General features: G+C 47.0%; 1 protein-coding gene across 1 annotated transcript in view; it reads right to left on the bottom strand.

Moving 5' to 3' along the window:
- Positions 1-530: 530 nt before the first annotated feature.
- The window catches only part of TARS1 (threonyl-tRNA synthetase 1), a 174,481-nt gene continuing 155,954 nt past the window's right edge, over positions 531-19,057 (bottom strand). The window contains exon 19 of the mRNA XM_078674916.1: positions 531-2,829. Coding sequence (XP_078531042.1) covers positions 2,681-2,829 — 149 coding nt within the window. The 3' untranslated portion in view covers positions 531-2,680. The remainder of the gene's footprint in view (positions 2,830-19,057) is intronic.

The following is a 19,057-nucleotide window of genomic DNA, read 5'->3' as shown; positions in this document are numbered from 1 at the left end:
TTGGTATACGTACAATAAATCAGTCTAGCAAAAGCTTCTAATTTAGTAGGCTGGACTGGACAGAGGAGAGCTACTTTGAGATAGCTGGAGAGCTACCAATAGCTCACGAACACTCATTGAAGAAGCCTGCCCTAGTGCCATGTATGAGTATTGTTGAAAATATTCTAGATTCAGTCTGATGCCTGAGGAATGTTCTAAAAGGTGAGGAACCTGCAGTTGGAAGTTTCCACCAGAAGGTTTTTAACTGCATGTACCACACTGCTTGGCTTTATTGCTCCTACTTATACGTTCCGCTCTGCATATAAAAGTGCTTGCTGCATTCCTTAAACAAGAGGCCACCTCACCTGTGATTTTTTTAACCTTAGCATTTGCAGTTAACTTGATTTGCCATTTTTCTATAAATCTTACGGAAGCGTGTTTGTTTTTCATTACTTTATGCTATTATTCCATACAGTATTCTATCAACAATTTAAATACCTGTTTAAAATCATTGATCAACTCCAAAATGTAAAAAACGTAGTAAACCGTAATGCTGTTTCAAATGTATTTAATTGACTAAAATATGATTAAAGGTAATACTCATTGAATATGTGGAAAGGAAAAGTTTCATAGCATTTCAAAAGTTTCTTATACATTTCAAAGCCGTCTGCTTTCTTTAATCAATGAACAGCTTCATGTTATTTATTAACATTGCTATCAATTAATGCAGACAATAAATACACCATTCTAAGACAGGTCATTAAAAAACCGAACTGTTGAATTGTGACAAAAGTATGTAGAGGAACTGGGACTCTTAGTACATTGGCGAGAAAATGAAGAGGGCATAGAAGGGATGGAGGGAGAGAATAGTGGGACCCCCTGGACTATTTTTATTTGCTCTAATTTGGCTGAAAGAGATTGCAGTTTCGGTTCTTACTAGGTCAGCAGGTATATGAATTACTTCACCAAAGAGAGCACCAAGAGTGTTGTAAAATTAAGATCTGGAATTTAACTTCAAAAAGAAAAGTACTAGAACATCGGAAATTATTTTAAACATAATAATTTATTTAAAAAAAGCTGTGCAAAGTTGCAGTGAACGACCAGATTTCTATATTATGAAATCAGCGAAATTTCCCAGTTTAAGTTCACTTTTGTATATGCAAACCTTTTCTGCACATTACAAGATAATTTTGACTAATTAAACAAAGCTAATATGAAAAATGCATTCAGTGTTTACCTGTCGGAGAGTTTTCAATACCTAGGGCTAGATGTAGGTAAATCTTTTTACCGATTCTAAAATACCGAATTTTACCGATTCGGTATTTTAGAATCTGTAAATTAGATGTAGGTAATAATTTGGTATTTTTTACCGAATCGGTATTACCGATTCGGTAAATACCGAAAAATGCAAGGGTGGCAGGGTGTCACTTTGACACCCTGTTGCACCCCTGATTAGTGCTTGTTGCCATGTGGCACACATACATGCCCTAACGGCATGTATGTCTGTCACATGGCACAGGTGTACATGCACAGATTTGCATATACACAGGTATTCGTTATTTACCACCAACTAAGAGTTGGTGGTAAATAACGAATCCTTAAAGCCCTGTAGCACTGTTCACAACGCCACCTAAATCTCAAAATACAGATATGGTAATTTTACCGAATCGGTAAATTTACCGATTCGGTAAAATTACCGATTCAGTAAAATTACCGATTCAGTAAAATTACCGAACCTGTATTTTGAGATGCCCTACATCTCAGTATCTAAATACCGGTCGGTAACGGCCGAAAATCTGTATTTTCGGCCATTACCGACCGGTATTTGGATACCTACATCTGGCCCCTAATGGCATAGGTATTATGAACTTCTCTGCAAGTTTATCTTTTGCTAGAATTTATCGCAATTTTCACAAAATGTGGAAATTCCGCAACTTCATGCAGCTTGCCAAGCAATCCATGGAACTTCATGAAGTGAAAAAAATAGCAACTTTGCACACCTTGTATTTAACAAGGAAAAGTAATACAATGGAACCTAGTTTCCGTTAGCTCACTCTCAATTTGACCTGTTGTATATAAAAAGGAAGACAGGAAATATATAAAAGTTCTGAAGTGCACCTGCTTTTAATTCAGTAATATGTGACAAACGTATCTGAGTATGGGCAATTTTCTCCCCTCTGTTAGAAATGCTGCTCGTTTTTCAGGTAGATTAACCAGAAAGAGGCCCTTATGCAGACTGACATTTACACTTTGATCAAAATAAATGAGATGGAGGAAGCGCTGTTGTATTTTCATTTAAAATATGTAATTCGTATTACCTTACAGTGGGTAATATGCATCCTCACGAGGGCGAAATCACATCTACAAACCACAAGACTTTGGACGCCATATACATATAAAATGTACATCAAAGATGGATTCATTTTACATTTCATTCACAAGTACTCGGTGCCAAGTAACCATTGTAATTCTGGTTGAAAGACACTTTATCACCCCTGAGAAAACAGCACTTGTAATTAACGTAGAACAAACACCATCTGGAGTCTCGCGAGAGTGATATTCAATAGCTTTGTTTGTTGGCTCATTCAGGAAAGTGATGCCTCATATCAGATGCACTGTGAACTCCCTGCTTTTTATTGCATGATAGAACATTGGACTCCCATTTCTTCCTAACTAAAGCAACAACGCGGACAAACTGCTGTTAAAACTCCTCCTCGGAATGCTTGGCGCGAGCCTGCTTCAGCTCGAGTAATCTCGCGATGGTTTCAGATACTGGGCGCTCGCCGTGGACCTTGTTATCTCTGGTACGTATGTTCACGGTTCCACAATTTTTCTCCTTTTCACCAACCACTAAAAACACAAATTAAAGTAAACAGATTATATAACCGATATAAATACTCAATATCAAATTTTAAATAGAAGGCAGTAACAATTATGCTGGTCACTATACATAGCTGCCAAGGTTTCAGATAGCTATGTGTGACATTTAAATCATTTCAGTGCAATTATGAGTGACATTTCAACTACTATGAATGACACTTTCTTGCGAGCAAAATCAAGCAATGTAGATGAGGGAAACATATGAATATCAGAATTTACACCCATTTGAGCAACAAGAAACTCCAAGAAGATTTTAAAACTGCTGCAAAGCACCAGAAATAGTATCGCAGTCCACATGGGACCCGGCCCAACAAGAAGGATATGCGATGGCCCAACATGAACATGTTACACATGGAGGCATCTGAGCGGCCTAAGAGTGTCACAGTTTCAGCTGACTAGCAGAAGACAGGCTGTCAAACACCATTTTGCATTATCCTCACAGGTTGAGGCCGGCGCAGTAATTAGTCATACAACATAGCGGCAAATTAGGACTGTCAGAAACATGTTAGAAATTACCCCTAGCGGTTTTAGAAAAGAAACGCAAACGTAAAGGAGGGGACAGAAACACACACTTGGTCAATATGCAGCAAAGCCCTTCCTCATTCACGCAAGCCTCTTAAATCACGTTGAGCTGTGGTCAATGTGTGGAATGAATCACTGAAAAGCAAAGCCTCTTGAAATGTCGCTTCCTGCCACCACTCGCACACCTGACCCATACCTAACCATCACCACTGGCTGCTATATTCCCACACCACACTCTCACTGTCACCACTTTACCTGTACCTCAGCCCAGCATTTCCAAGATGTCTTGTTTCAGGGTGGGGCTCCGAAGGCTGGTCGCGGGGCCGGTCCTGCCATTAGACAGCGCAAATGCGTCAAAGAGCCGAAGCCAATCGTGGGGAAATAAGGGAGAGTTCACACTCCAGGCTGCACTCACTTTGTCCTTGCCGTGGCCTGAACGACTCCGCCTTCTGATGTTCAGCAGCTGAGTGGAGAGACTGGTGTGCCTTATGTACGGAATAACTTCAACGCAAGGTCTGCCCCAGGCTGTTCACTCAACCGCCAGCGCCCTGCTGCGGTGCGTCGGCTCCCTCCGGTGCTACAGCAAACATTTGTATTCATTTAAATTAACAGCGGCGCGAGCCTGACTAAACTTTAACTCCAGACGCGTGTGCTACAAAACTCGTCCTGACTCTGTGTCACGGAAGTTAGGAATGTAGCAAATCTGCCCTGCTGCTGCCAGTGGTGAATCCTAGTATAAATGTTACATTGTAACACTTAGCAGCCATAGCTGCAGACTACGAGACGACCCCAGGAGCAGAGTGCAGGGCGCACTGCCACTCTTCCCTCCAAGGTTAGTTTCAGTACAGCTCAGTGGTGCATGGTTACTAGCGCTCCTGCTTAACAGCTCAGTAGGCGCTATATATGTGTGACAATGCATTTCAGTGTGGTGATGCGGCTCACCACACTGAAATGCGTGTCACACTTGATGCGTAATACTTGGCAACACTGGTAATAAAAAAAAAAATGTCTGAATCATGTTAACAATAGGATCGATCATCCAAGTGCTTCCTCAATCAAATCTAGTTAATACTGATAAATGGAATCCCTGCTACATAATCCTTGCCGTACAGAAGGGGGGTGGTGATGGACGGAGCATCTGAATCAATCAAACACTCACACCCAGTCAAAAGATCTGGGTTTAATCCATCACCGTTCTTTAGCCCACTCTGCCACCCCAGTTCAGACATGGCTATATGCAAATCAGTCTGACCCTGTGCCTCATGGGAACAGTCCAGCCTGAACTGCCAAGCCATAAACCTTGCCGGCGCATCCATAAAGCAGCAGGATTATGGTGCAATAAATACTCTGGTGAGTGTAAACTACAATACATGCCAGAAGAAATAGCCATTTGCACATGTTTGCACTGTTTCTATACTTCCTAAAAAACACTGGGTCAACTGAGATGCCTACTCTCAAGCAGCTTTTGAAAAACAGTTTAGAAGCCAGGCATCTCAAAACGTTTCCATAACTCCTTAGGATCACTGAAAATCATCCTGAGTTACTAACAATGATTACTGGTGCTATAATAGGGGCTTAAGCAGACACATTTAGACGACGCAGGATTACTAGAAATGGTTGCAATGTCATAAGCTTTATGAACATGAAATGTGGAATTTTAGTTCGTGAATTGAACATCATCTGCGCCATCTTGCCCATTCCTCAGACTCACGTATGAACCTACACGACAGCCATTTTAGGTACCATGGTCTCCCTGCTCACGATCGATCATCAGCGCACTTCCCTGACCCTGCAAGCATCCCCAATGCACCCTGGCTGCCCCCGCTCTCACATGCACAAGTCATGAACTCTCCCCTTACGCATGACTCTGTCTCTGGGAATCACACCCTGCGCCTGACCAACACCTCCTTTCCATCCATGAATACCCCTCTTTTGATAAACCCTTCCTCTATGCTCGATTGTCCACACCGATCCTTTCTTTCATGAATATCTCTCCTTTGATGACCCCTTCCTCTGAGCCCGATTGTCTGCACGGACCGCTGGTCATCCCTTGGCCTGAGGATACAGTTTATTGCCCACTACTGTATGCACTTGCCCCTCTTCAAAGGAGCTACTATTGATCATGACCTCCCCACCCCCTGAGATTCGATCAGGCGCACACATTCCAAAGGAATCGGCAGAACACTCAGCTGCGTGATAGCCCCCTCCTATTGTATGGGGGGTGAGGACCTCTACTGTAGCCACGTGTTGGAATGAGCCGGAACTGGGGGGGGGGTGGGGAGGGGGGGTACCGGGGATGTCTTTTTCCTTACTTCACAATGTCTTTATTGTAATAAAGAGCGGTCACATGTCGTAAACCAGTGTATAAAAGGCCAGGCCTCAGAGAGGCTGTCAGAGAGCACCTCGAGACGATACCTTGTTGTCCGATCTGATGTGTTCTGCTCCGTCGGAATAAAACTTGTTTCCTGTCTTCCTGTCTCCAGCGCCTGCCTCTTTATTTGATAAACTTCGTATGGTATTAGAGGCGTTTAACGCCGGGCAAAATTAAACATCGACTAAATCGCCTGACCATTTCTATAGTGATCTTCCACAATTGGCGTCCCAAGCGTGGGGCCCATCAGCGACACGTGGATCCAGTGGGAGAGGTCCCGACGACAGAGTGAACGACTGCAACGATCGGAAGAGCTCCTGTCCGATAGACCCTCGTCTGACAGCCGAACATCTGAACTTTACTGGTTCCGAGCAGACCTCTCCCGAGTGATCTACGGTCCTGACTGGGAACCATCAGGAGTGCCGCGGTAGCAACAGAGAGTAGAGGACGATCGGGCGCTGGAAGCGGAAGACGAGAAACTGTCCATGCGGTCCGGGTAAGGTCGTGACACACGACGAATTGCGAATTGATTGATTGTTTGATTGATTGAAATACTAGTATTTGCTTTGTCGCTCTTTGAGATATTCGCTGCCTGCAAACGGGGAGGAACAGGAATATTCTATCTCCCTTTGCGGATAGTGAAGGGTAGGTAACGCGGACTTTTGTCCCCCATTGTAATCTGCCGTACCTATTTTTCTCCCCACTGATTGATTGTCCGAACATAGATTGTTTGAAGTATAGTTCTTTTGAGATTCTCTGCTTGCAAATAACGTAGAATAGCAATATTCTGTCTAGTCTTTGCAGATAGTGAAAGATAGGTAGAGCGGGCCTTTGTCCCCCGTTGTAATCTGTCATGCCTGTCTTCTCCCCACTTATTGGTAGTTGGTACAACCCGGACCGCTTATTAGAGATGAACCATCCAGCTCCATTGGAAGGCACCCCTAATAAGGACATGTTCATTAAGCAAGGACTAGTCGCTATAGCTTATAGTAAGTTATGGCATAAATATACAAAAAAGGACCCCGAAAGTCAGTGGCCACTGATAGGTTCCTTTGATGATCATAAAATAAAAGCGCTAGAAGCAGCTGTTAGAATAAATAAGGCAACGCCCACCATGCTCGATAGTATCGGCATGTGGCGCAAAGAAGCAGAGCAACGAAGGAAAAAAGAAGAAGCAAAAATAGGGAAAGGCAGCCCACCTGGCCGCGAAGGAACTAGATGAAGAAATAAGAAGGAGAGAGGAAGTTAGACAAACGCAAGAATCAGGGTCGACAGGCCAATGCCCTGTTAGGACCCCCTCTACGCTCTACCCGGAGATGCCCTCCAAACAACGGGCAAACGACGAGTTACTGCTAGGTCCTCCGATTATCTACATGCCCCCTCCTTATGCCCCCTGCCAGCCTCTGGCACAACACCTACCAGTTCTGAGTGCGGGCGAGGGTGACCCTAGCGCTAGTGCCCCGGCTCTTACGGCCGCCGCACCGGCCACAGTGGTAACAACATCAGATGAACTCGAGACTAGCAAGCAGCCAACAGCCAGACCAAATAGGTTGAGCAAAGACGAGCGGGATGGGATTGACAAGATAGCAAAGACACTGGTAGAACGGAAGGAGAGCGAAGAATATACGATGGATATGCACAATTCACATGCCGGTAGCCACAGACGGCATTTTATTTTACGGTTCAGCTACCACACCCTGAACGCATATGAGGATAGGTATCAAAATAAGGGTCCTGCTAAGCTGACTGCTCTATATAGAAAGGTCGATGTTGGAGATGGGACTGAGCGCGATGTGACGGACCTCTTCATGCAGACGCTTGAAGTCTTCCGCCACCTCACGGAACAGAAACCGGAGGTTAAGATCACAGTCCCTGAAACGGCTGAGTCCCCATTAGAGGTAGCCAACACCATGATGCCTATCAGAGAAGCCGCCCCCTACTGGGTTCCCCCAAGAGGTCAGGGAACTAATGACGATATCAACCACGCAGATGCAAAAGGGAGGGTTGTATACAACTGGGTTTACCAACCATGGGATCGACAAGATATTTTAACCTTTAGGCAAACCCTGCCTGATTTAAGGAAGAACCCGACAGCATTTTACACCGAATTAGGCACAGCCTTGGGTTCAACGATAATGACTCTAGCAGACATTGATTTGTTTTTCGGGTTATGTCTGCCGGCTGACGTGTGGAAGCAAATCCGGAAAGCCGATCACACAGATCTGTTCGGACATACCTGGAATCAACTCAGTGAACTAGATAGACGACGAGAGCCCGGAAGGAAACCGATAAAAGACATACTGGAACTTCCGGACAAAATAGTTCAGAAGCTGAAAACCTTGATCCCAGAGAAAAAGGTAGATTGGTCAATAGTCACGGCTTGCCGTCAGAAACCCCAGGAAGACGTATCAGAATACTTCTCCCGATTTGAAACAGTGTTCTCCGACTACAGTGGCCAAGACATGACCACCGCAACCGGACAACACCTATTTGTGCAAAACTACGTAAAGGGTCTGTCACAAGAGGTTTCCCAAAAGTTACAAACGAGCGAGAGTAGTTGGGGGGCCTCCAAACCCGCCGCTATCCTCCAAATGGCTCAGTACTACGAACACCAAAAGAATGAGACTGATAGGGCAACAGAGAGAAAGAAGAAAGATTTGAAAGAAAGGGTGATGATAGCCCAGATACAAGGGGTGGCAGTCGGGAAAGAACTACACAGGGGGAACTACCAATCAATCGCCCCTAGAAATCCACCCCCAAAGGACCGCACACCCACTCCCTACTCTGGACGTAGGGACATAGAAGATAATCAGTGTGCATTTTGCAGAGGATTCGGACATTGGAAGTCTCAGTGTCCGGTTCTTCTGGAACTAATTAAAAATAAAGAAACGAGGGACATGACGAATAGCCCCAGGACTAGAGGGCAGGGGCGGGGGTACACAAACGACACCAACAGCGACAGACCAGGAAGATCGAACACATTTGACCGTCCCCGACAGAACCAGTACCAACTATCTGACAGTGAGAACACTCCCGATTTCGCATAGGACTGCCAGGAGCAAGGGAGGTATCCAGTCGAGCTCTGTGTTGACCAGCAAGGTCCTTACGTCACCGCTAAGGTCCTGGGTACAAAGTCTCCATTCTTGGTAGACACTGGAGCGACACGTAGTGTATTATCAAAGCGACTGATTCCAAGGGCACCCTTGTCTGGCTCACACATTACATCGATAGGTTTCGATGGAACGCCCTCCACTAATTCCCGGTCTGTACCTATCCCCTTTGACCTAGGAAACAACCCCACTGACACAACATTTCTGCTCTCCTCCAACTCCCCTGACGCCATTATGGGTATTGATTTACTAAAACATTTCTGAGCTACTATTAGGTGTTCCCCAGATGGAGTCCGAGTCATCCTGTACGACAACCCGAGCATGTCCAGATCCCTCCCCACACGACATATGTACTCTATAACTGATGCTGACCCCTCCTTGCTCGACACCCTACCCCTGTACCTATGGGCCAGAAACGACTCGGATGTAGGACGAATGATGATCGATCCTGTGCACATAACTGTTCGACCAGACGCAATACTCCCGAAACTCCCACAGTACCGGATATCGCCCGAAGGCGAGAAGGCATTGGTAGCGATTATTCAGTCCCTGGTAGATGCAGGAGTGGTAGAGGAAGTGGTTAGTAATGTCTGCAACAGCCCTATCCTACCCATTGTTAAGAAGCAAGGTGAGGGAGAAGAGAAAGCGTACCGCTTCATCATCGACCTGCGAGAAGTCAACAAAGTGGTGGTGCCACAGTACCCCGTAGTCTCAGACATCACCACCATTCTGACCCTTATCCCGTCCACTGCCACCACCTTCACCGTTATTGATCTCAAGAATGCATTTTTCTCTATCCCCATCCATCCAGACAGCCGTTATCTCTTCGGCTTCACCTTCAAAAACCGTTCGTACCGATTTTGTAGAGCTCCCCAGGGCTACACTGAAAGTCCCAGCATTTACAGCCAGGCCCTCAAAAGACAGCTGGACGCCGTCCAGCTACCAGATGGAGTGGTGTTGATCCAATATGTCGATGATATCCTTTTGGCGGCCGACACCACTCCACTTGCAATCACGGCCACTATCCAACTCTTGCACTTTCTTGCGGAGAATGGCCAAAAAGTCTCCAAAAAGAAACTGCAGTTCTGCCAGCCTCAAGTGACATACCTAGGCCATCTCCTGTCCAAAGAAGGGAGGAAACTTACGCCCGACCGAATCCAAACCATCCTAGACACCCCCATCCTAAAAACACAGAAGCAAGTCCGTTCGTTGGTGGGCCTTACCTCTTTTTGCCGACAATGGTTACCAAATTTCAGTCTCATTATAAAACCCCTACTTTCCCTGTTGGCCAAAGACGTTCCCTTCCCACTCCCTTGGACCCCCGAATGCCAAACGTCCTTTAAGGAGTTGCGGGATGCCCTTTGCTCGGCACCCGTCCTAGGAACACCAGATTACTCCAAGCCCTTCTCCCTCTTCACTCACGAAAGGGAGGGATGCGCATTGTCTGTTCTAACTCAGCCCATCGGCTCCAAACAACGCCCTTGTGCCTACTTCTCTGCCACTCTTGATCCAGTCGCCAGAGCTTTACCTGCCTGCCTTCGAGCAGTAGCCGCCGCTGCTGTCTCCATCCGTCAGAGTGAGGGAATTGTACTTTCAAACTCTCTCACGGTGTTAGTACCCCACGCAGTTGACACCCTTTTGAACCAGACCAAGACTCAACACCTGACTAGTGCACGACTGACGGTATATGAATTGACTCTACTTGCACCCCACATCACTCTGAAAAGATGCACAACTTTTAATCCTGCTACACTGTTGCCCTTGCCTGAAAATGACCCCGATGTGCCCCCTATACACGACTGTGTGACCCTCACGGACGAACAGACCAGGAGTAGAATTGACCTCCGAGACATTGCTTTTACAGACCCTGATGGAGAGCTATGGGTAGACGGCTCTTGTATCAAACTCCCAGACGGCACCACCTCAGCTGCCTATGCGGTGACGACAGCCCGAACAGTAGTTGAAACAGCCCGCATCACGCAACGATCCGCACAGGCAAAAAACAACAAGTGATGGACTGAATGTGGATCAATGTCACACACTCCCCCAGTCAAAAGATCTGGGCCCAAATCCATCGTTTTTTTGCACTCCACACCACCCTGGGTCAGATAATGGCTTTATGCAAATCAGCTCTGACCCTGTTGCCCCATGGGAACAGTCCAGTCCGAACTACAACAGCCATATCTTTCCCAGACCGGAATCAAGCATCCGAGGACCGGACCGGTTTCGAGGTAACACCTCTCTTCAGCCCGGCTAGCTTGACTCCAAGTGGTGTGGAGTGCCTGGGACCCACGTCTGGGCATCCCCAGCGCACTTAGGGCGGCAATTGCAAAAAACAACAAGTGATGGACTGAATGTGGATCAATGTCACACACTCCCCCAGTCAAAAGATCTGGGCCCAAATCCATCGTTTTTTTGCACTCCACACCACCCTGGGTCAGATAATGGCTTTATGCAAATCAGCTCTGACCCTGTTGCCCCATGGGAACAGTCCAGTCCGAACTACAGCAGCCATATCTTTCCCAGACCGGAATCAAGCATCCGAGGACCGGACCGGTTTCGAGGTAACACCTCTCTTCAGCCCGGCTAGCTTGACTCCAAGTGGTGTGGAGTGCCTGGGACTCCACACCACTTGGAGTCAAGCTAGCCGGGCTGAAGAGAGGTGTTACCTCGAAACCGGTCCGGTCCTCGGATGCTTGATTCCGGTCTGGGAAAGATATGGCTGCTGTAGTTCGGACTGGACTGTTCCCATGGGGCAACAGGGTCAGAGCTGATTTGCATAAAGCCATTATCTGACCCAGGGTGGTGTGGAGTGCAAAAAAACGATGGATTTGGGCCCAGATCTTTTGACTGGGGGAGTGTGTGACATTGATCCACATTCAGTCCATCACTTGTTGTTTTTTTCACGATCCGCACAGGCGGCAGAGCTAATTGCCCTCACACGAGCATGCATCATAGCAGCAGGAACCACGGCGAACATTTACACGGACAGCCAGTATGCCTTCGGGGTGGTTCATCATTTTGGGCTCTTGTGGAGGGAAAGGGGATTCCTGACGTCCCACGGCACGCCCATCCTTCACGGAGATCTAGTCTCCGCCCTGATTGAAGCAGTTCTCCTCCCCAAACGATTAGCAGTGATCAAATGCCAGGCACACAAGAAGGTGACGGACTTAGTTGGACAGGGAAACGCACTGGCCGACATCACTGCCCGAACCACAGCTGAGAATAGGACGACGACACGCATGTATGTGACCAGGTCACAAGCAGAAAAATGGACTGACGCTAGGGAAACGATTAGGGACATCCAGTCGGCCAGCACACCTCACGAACTGACTGAATGGGCACGGGTGGGTCTAAAGGACGATGAAGGCTGCTGGTGGACAAAAGACACAAACAAATGGTTGCTGCCTGACTCATACTTGATTCCCATACTGACTATGGCACACTCCCCTGCACACATAGGCTCTGCCCCCATGATTGAACTCATTTCCAAAGTCTGGCACAACAACAAGATCCCCGACTCAGCCAAACGCCTGGTCCAGCAGTGTCTTATCTGCCTACAACACAACCCCGGGAAAGGAACTGTGGTACCCCGGGGAGGGTTTGGGATCCCCGACCACCCCTTTGAGGTCCTCCAGATGGATTACATCCAGCTGGAGAGATGCCAAGGCTTGAAGTACGTATTAGTCATTGTATGTGCCTTCAGCAAATGGGTGGAAGCCTATCCAACCCGTGATAACACTGCCATGACTACTGCCAAAGTACTACTGAAAGAGTTTTTCCCTCGCTACGGCCTTTGTCGAATTTTATGGAGCGACAATGGCCCCCACTTCATAGCTGAAGTTATCCAACTAATCTTGAAGGGGCTGGGGGTAAAGCAAAGGTTCCATGCGGTCTTCCACCCCCAATCCGCTGGCCTAGTTGAGCGACACAATGCTACACTGAAACTGTCAAAAATAGTGGCCACCACAGGACTTATGTGGCCAGATGCCCTCCCACTGGCATTGCTATCGATGCGCTCCACTCCCACTAAGCACCACTTGACCCCCTACGAGGTTGTGTTTGGGCGACCAATGAACCTCTGGACTGCCCCCAAACCAACCTCCATTCACGACGTCCCCGACGTCCTGCTGTCAGATTATTTATACAAATTAACTAAAACGTTGTCTGTCATTCATCAACAGGTGCAGCAGGCCATCCCCGATGCTTCCAGGGGTCCCGGTCACAATATCCAACCGGGAGATTACGTTTTAATCCGGAATTTTCAGCGAGCAAAGAGTCTGGAACCCCGGTGGACGGGCCCCTGGCAAGTACTGATCACCACTCGGACGGCTCTCCGAGTAGAGGGGAAGAGGCACTGGCTGCACGCACACCACTGCAAGAAGGTCTCCTCGACCCTGGCCACGACAGAAAACGTCGACACCCAAGAAGAGCTCCTGAACAAAGACCGGCCATCACTGAACTGCTATCCTGATACCGAGGCACTTGAACTTGCAAAATTCTCTGATCCCACTGTGCCATCCCGGGAAGGGTATTTCCTGCGTCGAAAGGAGGGAGCTTCGGCTAAGTAGACCACGGACTAAGTTAAAATCTCAGAACGGTGGCCTAAAACAACCAAGGGTTACCCGGAGAGAAGCTAAACAAAGTCTGTGGTTCTGCCCGCTACCGAGCACCTTGAAGATGATGGAAGCGCCAGATAAGAAGATGATGGAAGCGCCAGACAAGAAGATGATGGACGCAACCGGAAATACCCACTACAGGAACCCAAAGGCTGACAATTTGCACAAATCAAAGACAATCGCCTTCTTCATTCTCTTCCTCCTTTGCCTCCTCCTCATGACTTCCTTCTGGATCTTGGAGGAAAGTACACCCGCTCATCAGATATTGCTGACCACTGCACAGCCAACCACCATGAAAGAGCATTACCTGATCTCCCTTTCGCCTCAGCTCCGAGAAAGGCGTAAGGAGTTCTGGAACAATTCCTTCGTGCAACTATTGCACCAGCACAACCTTGCTGCAAATGCCACGAACTGCTGGATCTGCGGGTTGCTCCCGCATGCCACTGGACACTCCATCCCCTTCATCCCTTCTCCTTTCTCAGTTCACGGCTCCTGCCTCGCCTGCTTGATCCTCTTGCAGGAAAGCCACAAGGACAACGCCGCTTCTGGTCAAACAGTGTCACACTTCTACTATGGGTTCTGGCTGAACAAAACAGGAAGGACGTCTGCCCCCTTTTGTCCTGTGACCTCAGGTTCCGCCTTCCATATGAACATCCCTGCCAAAGAACGAGTTGAAATGCAAGTGCTCCACAATCCAGCTAGACCCACCTTCTCCCACCTGCGGAAGCGAACGGCTGCCACACTGACTGTGGCCCTGTCTGTCATCAATGTCACAGGACTCGTGTGCATCGAAGGCCAGGGAACTCAGCTGGTGGGTCACAGTTCCTGCCGCATCACCAGAACATTGGTCTCAGTTGATCCCCCCTCCTTTGTTGCTTCTCCGAATATGTACTTTGTTTGTGGCACCAAAGCTTACACTTGGCTCCCGAAAGGTTGGAGGGGCACGTGCTACATCGCCTTCATCCTTCCTCCCACGTATGTGGCCCCAGCCTACCATCACCGGCAAAAGCGCGCCGGAGACATTGGACAAGCCGACTCCACCGGAGCTCAGTTCCTGGATGCGGCGAAGGGACTTGTTCCTCTGTGGGGCCCAATGGCAAATAGCCGCGCTATCCGACACCTGACTCAGGCAGTAGAAACAACCATTAACATCACGGCTGGCATCCTCGCTAACAACACGGCTGAGCTTCAGGCAGTCCGCCTGGTGGCTCTTCAAAACCGCCGTGTTCTAGATGTGGTTCTGGCCGACCGTGGAGGAGCATGCCGCATCATCGGCTCCAGCTGTTGCACCTACGTGCCAGATAACTCGCCTTCAGTCTACAAAGCAATCGAACACCTCCACAGACTATCCTCAGAGGTTCACCAGGAGCAAGAAGGATGGTCGCTTGGAAGCTGGTTTTGGGACACTTTGAAGGACTGGGGATGGAGGTTGTTTACATTTATACTGATACCAGTCATGATACTGTGTGGGTGTTGCTTAGGTATTCAATGTTTGCCACCTTTGTGTTCACTCATTTCTAACTGTATATGCCCTAAGACTTTGGACTTTAGAACTGAGCACATGAGTCCCCTCTAGGAGATAGAAATACGGGGTCTTATGGGGATGGATCCGAATTGACAAGCTGGCGGGACATGTTAAAAGGGAGGACTGTGGAATTTTAGTTCGTGAATTGAACATCATCTGCGCCATCTTGCCCATTCCTCAGACTCACGTATGAACCTACACGACAGCCATTTTAGGTACCATGGTCTCCCTGCTCACGATCGATCATCAGCGCACTTCCCTGACCCTGCAAGCATCCCCCATGCACCCTGGCTGCCCCCGCTCTCACATGCACAAGTCATGAACTCTCCCCTTACGCATGACTCTGTCTCTGGGAATCACACCCTGCGCCTGACCAACACCTCCTTTCCTTCCATGAATACCCCTCTTTTGATAAACCCTTCCTCTATGCTCGATTGTCCACACCGATCCTTTCTTTCATGAATATCTCTCCTTTGATGACCCCTTCCTCTGAGCCCGATTGTCTGCACGGACCGCTGGTCATCCCTTGGCCTGAGGATACAGTTTATTGCCCACAACTGTATGCACTCGCCCCTCTTCAAAGGAGCTACTATTGATCATGACATCCCCACCCCCTGAGATTCGATCAGGCGCACACATTCCAAAGGAATCGGCAGAACACTCAGCTGCGTGATAGCCCCCTCCTATTGTATGGGGGGTGAGGACCTCTACTGTAGCCACGTGTTGGAATGAGCCGGAACTGGGGGGGGGGGGTACCGGGGATGTCTTTTTCCTTACTTCACAATGTCTTTATTGTAATAAAGAGCGGTCACATGTCGTAAACCAGTGTATAAAAGGCCAGGCCTCAGAGAGGCTGTCAGAGAGCACCTCGAGACGATACCTTGTTGTCCGATCTGATGTGTTCTGCTCCGTCGGAATAAAACTTGTTTCCTGTCTTCCTGTCTCCAGCGCCTGCCTCTTTATTTGATAAACTTCGTATGGTATTAGAGGCGTTTAACGCCGGGCAAAATTAGTTAAGAAACATCGACTAAATCGCCTGACCATTTCTATAGTGATCTTCCACAGAAATGCTTCTGCATAAATATTTAAATGGTGGCCACAGCAACTATAACATCACTAGTAAACCTCCCCAAATCAGTACAAATTATTTTTCAACTATTTGTTTTAAATATACGTTGGAACTGCTATCATCTTTACAGCAAACATCAGCTTATTAGCTTCGGAAAATAAAAAAATGCTTTTATTGAAGATAAACATATTTTGTTTCAGCAAATTAAAGGTTCTGTTTTTATAAAAGAAAAGGTTGACTCAAAACACTAGATCATATTTGGTTTCTGCACACCTGCTTGTCATTTCCATTAATTACCAACATCTTCAACTGCCTCAGAGGACAGATTCTGCTTCACATTGCTTTGCATTAGTATGACATGGGAGGTATGGCCAACATAATGCAAAGAGTGCCCAGAATAACCCAACAATGATCACTATTATGTCAAAACCACCATAGTGCTACACACACTGGACATCATAATAAACAGATGTCCAAAATATTTTAAGAATGATCAGGGTGCTTGTAGAGGGATCGGGCGTGGAGCAGGATGGAATGCAGCCGTTCTGTGATGCCTCTGGTCGGCGAGGGGGGGGGATTGGCGAGGGCTTCTGTGTATTCGGGAGGTCCTGAGTTGTATGCGAAGTGACAGCTGCTGCAGCTGAAAGGTCCTACAGTTAATTGAGGAGAGCTCTGCGGTGGAGTATCAGTAGGTGGCAAGAGGGCCAGGGTTCCTGGCGCTGGGCATGGTCTAGGTGGGGACGTGCGCAGAGTGGCTTGCCCATGGCATGGCGACGCTGCGGCCTCCATTAAGTAAGTGTAAGAAATACACATAAACAAGAATAGACCCTTTGGGTCAGGTAATAAAATTTCATTCAATATACACTTTGAAAAAGATGCCTGACCTACTAAAGTATTAGTTCTTGAATCTACATCAAGGAGATAATGTCTTGTGAATGTATGAATTGACTTACAAGTTGCAGGCTTACATATTCCTGAAAGACAGAAATTTCTAACCCAAGCGACATATGCTGGTTTTTTTTCTAGTGGAGTGTGCTATTGGTTAACTGGCTAAAGGTTTATTTGCCAACTGGTAGCAAAACTTAATGCACAATATAAACCAATAAGGTATGGTCTGTTTGGAGAAAGATAACCCTGTTCATAGAGGGTCATAATTTTTTTGATTTTATTTCTTTATTGGCATTTAAAAAAAAGGGAAATGCTACTTACCAGTATTCATCTATTCTTGGCATGTAGAGCTGCAGATCCACACACTGTGCATAGATCGCCATCCGGTGTTGGGCCCGGATGTTTGCACTTGTTGTATTGGAAAAGTCTTTGGAAGTCACGAGATAGGCGACTCCTCCTTTGGATAACAGTGCGCATGGGCATCGACTCCATCGTCAGATTGTTTTTTCGCCAAGCAGGGAAATGATGGAGTTTCGTTAGAAACAGAAAGAGATGTCCATGTATGTTGTATCTTAATAAAATAATACTGGAACAGATAAAGGTAGCCGGGGAGGTGGGTGGGCGTGTGTGGATCTGCAGCTCTACATTCCAAGAACAGATGCATACTGGTACGTAGCATTTTCAGTTCGAGGCATATGAGCTGCAGATCACACACTGTGCATAGGTTGCATTGCGGTACCCCTCCTTAGCGGCGGCCACCAGTATCTGTCGCAGTATTTTGAAATAGTGTTTTGAGTACAGCCGGGCCCACACTAGCCCGTTGCTTAGCTTGCACATCTACACAATAGTGTTTTGTGAATGTGTGCAGTGTAGACTATGTAGCTGCTTTGCAGATGTCATCTAAGGGAATGTTCCCTAAAAATGCAATTAAAGCCCCTATATTTCGAGTAGAGTGGGCTTTAGGGGGAATAGATAATGTACGTTTTGCTTTGTGATAGCAAATTTGAATACATGTGACAATCCACCTTGCAATTCCAGATTTTGATATGGGGATGGCTTTATGTGGTGGTGAGAAGAACAAAAAAAAGTGGTTTTGTGTTGTGAAAAGGTTTTGTTCTGTAAATGTAGTAAAGGAGTGCTCTTTTTACATCTAGAGTATGAAGAGCTCTTTCTGTGACTGTGGTTGCGAGAAGAATACTGGCAACTCCACAGGCTGACTGAGATGAAAAGGAGAAATGACCTTAGGAAGGAATTTGGGGTTTCTTCTGAGAACCACTTTGTTATGATGGATTTGTAAGAAAGGTTCTTGAATAGTTAGTGGCTATAGCTCACTGACTCTTCTAAGGGAAGTAATGGCCACCAGGAAAGCAACTTTCCATGTAAGAAATTGTGACTTGCGTTTATGCAGAGGTTCGAATGGAGGGCCCATTAGTCTTGTGAGAACAATGTTCAAATTCCACACAGGTGAGGGTGGTACCCTGGGAGGAATTATTCTTTTGAGACATTCCATAAATGCTTTGATGGCACGTACTCCGAACAGTGATAAGTGTTTAAGTGTTGCCTATTCTGTAAGTAGGGTGTTATGGCAGCGAGGTTTAACCTAATAGATGTGTATGCTAGATTACATCTTTGAAGATGTAGTAGATAACATATGATGTGTTGAATAGACACATCTAGAGGATTGATGTTGTTGTTACAGAATATCACAAATATTTTCCATTTGGATGCATAACAGGCTCTAATGGTGGGGCGTCTAGCCTCCCTGATAACGTTCATACAGTCAGGGGGAAGGTTAAGGTAACTAAAATCTAAGACTTCAGGAGCCAGATCGCTAGGTTGAGCTGTGCTGGGTCTGGGTGTCTGATCTCACCATGATTCTGTGTTAAGAGGCGTGGGGTGAGGTGTAGTTTTTGGTACGGGACTACTGATAGTTCCAGCAATGTTGTGTACCCACGGTTGTCTGGCCCATGTTGAGCAACTAGGATGAGAGTCAGTGAGTGTTGCTGCAGTTTGCGCACCACCAGTGGAATGAGTGGGAGAGGCGGAAAAGCGTACAGAAATCTGCCTGACCAATTCATCCATATCGCATTGCCT

The sequence above is a fragment of the Lissotriton helveticus genome, chromosome 2_1, assembly GCF_964261635.1.
Source record: "Lissotriton helveticus chromosome 2_1, aLisHel1.1, whole genome shotgun sequence".
Taxonomy (NCBI): Eukaryota; Metazoa; Chordata; class Amphibia; order Caudata; family Salamandridae; genus Lissotriton; species Lissotriton helveticus.
The sequence above is the reverse complement of the archived record's forward strand: the minus strand, read 5'-3'. Positions and strand labels throughout refer to the sequence as shown.